This window comes from Haliotis cracherodii, unplaced genomic scaffold (genome assembly GCF_022045235.1).
Source record: "Haliotis cracherodii isolate W230 unplaced genomic scaffold, xgHalCrac1.p SCAF_15, whole genome shotgun sequence".
NCBI lineage: Eukaryota > Metazoa > Mollusca > Gastropoda > Lepetellida > Haliotidae > Haliotis > Haliotis cracherodii.
The window spans coordinates 15,827,527-15,832,623 of NW_027266270.1; the positions used below are offsets into that span (position 1 = coordinate 15,827,527).

Here is a 5,097-nt window from a genome sequence, read left to right on the forward strand (position 1 = left end):
TAAAGCAAGAAAATTGTTGTCTGGGAATACTATACAAATCTCAGTCGGTGGATATTGTGTTGTTGCGATTGTGCAAAATTGTCCTCTTTTGGCTTTCTGTTACCCTACTCGGCTGTGTACAGGTTGAGGTCGGGCACCGTAATGTGACAAATTACACGGATAACCTAATGAGAAGTAAACCGGATTAATGGTTTTGTCCATTAAGTTGATGATGCTAGAATATTATGGTATCCTTTGAAAACAGACATACATTAAATCATAAAACATTAATTATCCGCCTCATCAGGATCACATTATACATGTGACATAGTTTAGTTTTTTAGGAGACATTTTGAGTTAAGCTTAAGGGATTTTTTGCTATTGTTCAGCCTCCAAGTACGTTCTTCTCGTAACTTGATAAGGTCAAATCTCTGATGACAACACTTTCTTACCACGGTACTGCAGCAGGATGAAACTTGTTAGTCATACACTCTTCTATATTTTTGTTCATCACACATTCTTCTGTATTTTTGTTGGTCAAACATTCCTCTATATTGTTGGTGGTCATACATTCCTCTGTATTTTCGTTGGTTATACATTCCTCTATATTGTCGTTGGTCATACATTCATCTATAGTGTCGTTGGTCATACATTCCTCTGTATTGTTGTTGGTCATACATTCCTCTATATTGTTGTTGGTCATACATTCCTCTATATTGTTGTTGGTCATACATTCCTCTATATTGTCGTTGGTCATACATTCCTCTATATTGTTGTTGGTCATACATTCCTCTATATTGTTGTTGGTCATACATTCCTCTATATTGTTGTTGGTCATACATTCCTCTATATTGTTGTTGGTCATACATTCCTCTATATTGTTGTTGGCCATACATTCCTCTATATTGTTGTTGGCCATACATTCCTCTATATTGTTGTTGGCCATACAATTCTCTTTATTGCTGTCCGTCTTAGTAACAACACTTATCTATATCGTTCCTTTATATTGTTGTTGGTCACACATACGGTGGATGTGGCAATTAATGCTGATTACAAAATTAATATGGACGAGGCGGCACAGTTATTATACATATGGTTACATCACTGATGGTGGATGTGGTAATTCATAGCATTAGTTCAATCACACGATGGTCGGAAAAATACACTTACGTTGTCCATGGGGAAGTCTTGGTGAATGCGTGTTTGGAACTAATGTCTTCAGAGTTATTTTGTGGGTTTTCTGACGCGACAAAATAACACAAATTGCTGCGTTCTGTTTTTGCTTCCTCTGTAAATTTCCTTATTCCCCGTGGCAAGCCAGCGTAGACTGAGACATAAACCTTCATGAGATTATAACACATTATAGCTGGCTGCCAAAGTAAAGCGTTGCCTGGTATTGATGGATATACTGCCATTATCATCATTATTATTTCAGTTCGCAAAGGCCACGGGACTTTGTGCACATACAAATGGCAATGTACAGATGGATATGCTGCAACACCGGCGAGAGATGGTGACCTATTCACCACTTAGCTGACAGAAGGGATAGTTGCAGTTTCCAATCTCCTATTCATCTCGATTATGATCCTTCATTTCAGAAAGTATGAAACCTAACCCAGCAGTAAAACTAACTTCCATGCACGCGGCGTAATTTGTCAGAGTTTGTGATTCTTTACTCATGGCAAGGAAAACCAAGAATGAACTTCACATATTGTCCTCAAATTCTGGAGGCCTCTGAGCGAAGCCCCAATGCGTTAACCCATAGGCTACTCACTCGCCATAGAAACGTACTATTAAATCCAGCTCATTTTCGTAAACAGCCGGGCAAAAGAAAGATCCTATGTTTGATGGTGCCTGAAAATGAACAAACAAGAAATGGTTATTCAATTGTGATATAATGAACAGAATGTGGCAGATATTGTCTTGATCAGTTTGAGTCGGTTCATAAATACTAGACTTTCAGCCCAGTAATAGTTGTAACTTTTTAGTCAAATCCATTTTTAAGTGTACACTTTCTTTTTCCCGAAAGTTTAGTAGAATACTCTTAACGTAAATTTTCTTGTTCACAGCATGTCCAGATTATGCTAAAATATCAAGGGAACCAATAAGGTCCGGTCAGTGAAACAGAGGATGCTTCACCAATGACGGGTCTAATTTCAAGGAAATGTCCTTTTACCAACATTTCCCATGTGCATATCTGAAACTGCTACTAAATATCACACTTTTTCTTAATACAAGCCACAAGTTTACACATATATTCAGATATTGACGGATGGATCTAATATAACAGGGACGCGTAATCAAGATAACTTAATTTTTGTGTATATTGAAAGTTGCTTCTTCGTGATATTGCCCCATCTATAGTCAGACTTAGTTAGTCTCCAGGCTGACCTTTTGGCATTTTGGGGAACATGTCACTCCGAACTCACTGTCTAAATCATACCGTAAAACGCATTTTCAAATTACTAGACACAATATTTGTGTCCTTGGAGATCATGACACAAAGCTACCATGCGATTTGTAAGAAAGATTAAGAAACGTTGATGAATTATTTGTTTCTATAATGTATATTGGGAATGGCCCATCACTATATATCATCAAACAACATGTTACATAAGGCGTCGTATTAACTTTGCAGAGTTATGCCTCTTACTTGTACATGGGTCAGCTACCTTTGTGATCATCCGGATTAGAGTTATTCGTTTGCTTGCAATATACCTGTAATCTTGGTTTCCCAATAGCGATAAGCCCCTCAAACGCTGCGAAATAGTTGAAACAATAAATAAAATGTCGTCGCTCATTCTCTCACCTCCCCTCTACGCTCTCTCCCTTTGATCGCTCAATAACTCACTGACTCACAATCTCACACATCTAATGTCCACAGAAAAAAAACGTCTGTTCCTATATTTGCCTTTACAGTGTCATGGACAAATATATTCATTAATGAATTTTGTCATGGGATCAAAGAATTCCGAACACATTGTCATGCAAATCACATCATGATCAAGTGCAGTCAAAATAAAAAAAGAGAAACATCCCACGGCAACTGTCACTATAATGTTTATTTGAATTCGGTGCAATACATTCAGTGACATAAAACCATGAAAAATTAAAAATGTCAAGTCAGTCGATAATGTTTGGTGTTTATGCAGTAAATCATCCTGCTTTAACGTTAGTCCTGTTTGTTAAAAGAAGAGGTAATTTTCTTGCACTCATTGATAAGACGATAACAACCAATAGACACAATGTCTGACGCTACAGAGACGTCTTCAGTCATCATCAGATATACCTGTTACACTTAGGAGACCACCATCCACGTGGATAAACTCAATTTATCAAGTTGGAAATTATATGTGTGTCATATCTCATGTTCATCCTTCTGAACGAACGATCTAACCTTGAACGTCATCATGTCGCCAGAGACACGTGGTAGCACACCCTTTGTTATCCATAATAACAAAACTCAAATAGTAGTAACGGGACTCGACTTTATTTCTATGAAAGGTTTAAATGGGCAAAACGGATTTGATTTCAGTTCCTTAATGGATTTTCATTTGTAACTGGAAGCCGGTTTTATCTCTTGCGAAGACTACTCGCACACTCAACTGGATTAAAGTTTTGTTTGATATATGTTACATAAACTCGAGAAGCTTTGTGTCGGCGGGACAACTTGCAAATTGGCGTAGTGTGAAGGTAAGCACCGACTTAGACATTCAAAGGTATTGTAGAAACAGAATCCAAAGAAGATAACGATACTGTAGGTATGTTACATGTATGTGCCGAGTCACACCATCTTACAACCTAAAGTAAACACTTCTGTGTCGTTCTGTTCTGTGGGACCGCCTCCGTGGTCTTGTGGTAGAGCGTCCGCCCGGAGAGCGGAAGGTCCGGGGTTCGATCCCGGGCCGCGTCATACAAAAAGACGTTAAAAGATTGCACTTGTTGTTACCCTGTCTGGCGCTCGGCATTAAGGGGCTAAAACAAGGACTGGTCGGCTCGGAATCAGTATACTGTGTCTGAGTGGGGTATTCATGTTAAACTGCGGCATGGTATCTCAGTGAGCTAGCACTATAAATCGGCATCAGTCCGGACTAGTACAAGCAGCCACACACACACACATACACGTGCATGCACGTCGCTATATAAGTGCAATAATCTTGGACGCGACCCAATTTCACCTCACCTCCCCTGTTCTGTGGATGGTGTGGTTGTTGTCCGTAATACAGACATACTTTAACACTTTTCTTAAACTGACCATTAAACTTCAATAATCGTGCACAAGTGCAAATATCGAACACTATTACACTATATGGTCAAGCATTTCAAAACAAGGTAGCATGCGTGTATCTAGCTACAACACAAATAAAGTTTAGCTTCTAAACATGAAAAACAACACGGAGTGGCACTAGTTTATAGTAGATAACGTGTAGCTGTGGGAAGTGGTACAGCAATTATATATATGTAAAACAAATGAAAAGAAGTTTAATTTGTTTTGTAAATAACTAAATGTGATCAAACTGTAGGTTTTGAAATGAAAATGAAATATGTCTGGTTATTGAGTGCATGTCATGAACCAGATCGGCAAAAAGTTTCCCTACTAAGAACGAATGTCCTCTGGGAGTTGAAATCCATCAACCTATTACTCAATAGGTTCCATATGGATTTGAACCACCACTTATTGTCACAGCACCTACATGACACGGGGCATTGGTAACAAAATGATGAGTTGTAAATGTTATGTATTCCCAACACTCAAAGAAATATACTTATTTATGAGACGCCCATCCCATAACGGAAAATATGTACTTGGTGTTCTTGCCACAGTGCCATAGTGTCATACAAATACTCAATTCTCAAACTGCCTATAAAATCAGGTTAGAGAGCCATCTGTTTTCATAAAACTCAACGATCTGCAATAGTCGTTCTGTTAATGGATCACATGAAATATATAATTGAGAAGAAATTGTATAGCAACGCAATGAGCAGAGGTTTTAGGGTAACATTGATTTTAATTTTACATTACGCTCGAGAATTCTCCCGTTTAAAGAATCGACTTCATGCTGGGAAAAGGGTATAATATGTATAAAGTTTGTCCCTGCAGCATTCTTGTCATTAAAT

General features: G+C 38.2%; 1 protein-coding gene across 1 annotated transcript; it reads right to left on the reverse strand.

The window, feature by feature from the left end:
• Positions 1–427: 427 nt before the first annotated feature.
• LOC139461550 (uncharacterized protein DDB_G0288805-like) lies at positions 428–925 on the reverse strand. Its single transcript, XM_071243031.1, has one exon. It carries the CDS (start codon positions 923–925, stop codon positions 428–430), a length of 498 nt encoding a protein of 165 aa, XP_071099132.1.
• Positions 926–5,097: the final 4,172 nt, after the last annotated feature.